This window comes from Apis dorsata, unplaced genomic scaffold, assembly GCF_000469605.1.
Source record: "Apis dorsata unplaced genomic scaffold, Apis dorsata 1.3 scaffold_50216, whole genome shotgun sequence".
NCBI lineage: Eukaryota > Metazoa > Arthropoda > Insecta > Hymenoptera > Apidae > Apis > Apis dorsata.
In genome coordinates, this window is record NW_006266172.1 from 1 (window position 1) to 328 (window position 328).

General features: G+C 41.5%; 1 protein-coding gene across 1 annotated transcript; it reads left to right on the top strand.

Annotated features, from left to right (window-relative positions):
- Nucleotides 1-3: 3 nt before the first annotated feature.
- LOC102674509 (integumentary mucin C.1-like) lies at nucleotides 4-324 on the top strand (the record flags this gene model as incomplete). Its single annotated transcript, XM_006625144.2, has 1 exon — nucleotides 4-324. A coding segment is annotated over one exon (321 nt), but the record flags the coding sequence as incomplete, so codon positions are not given.
- Nucleotides 325-328: the final 4 nt, after the last annotated feature.

The window sequence follows — 328 nt, forward strand, 5'->3', positions numbered from 1 at the left end:
CCAACTACTACAACTACAGTAGCTCCTACTACAACCGAAGAAACAACTATAACCACGACAACATCGCCTGAAACAACTACAACAACAATTACTACCACAACATTTACGCCAGAAACTACAACCGAAAGCCCAACTCTACCAACCACTACAACTACTGTAGTTCCTACTACAACTGAAGAAACAACTTTAACCACGACAACATCGCCAGAAACAACTACAACAACGACTATTACCACAACACCTGTGCCAGCAACTATAACGGAAAGTCCAACTCCGCCAACCACTACAACTACTGTAATTCCAACTACAACCGAAGAAACAACTATAA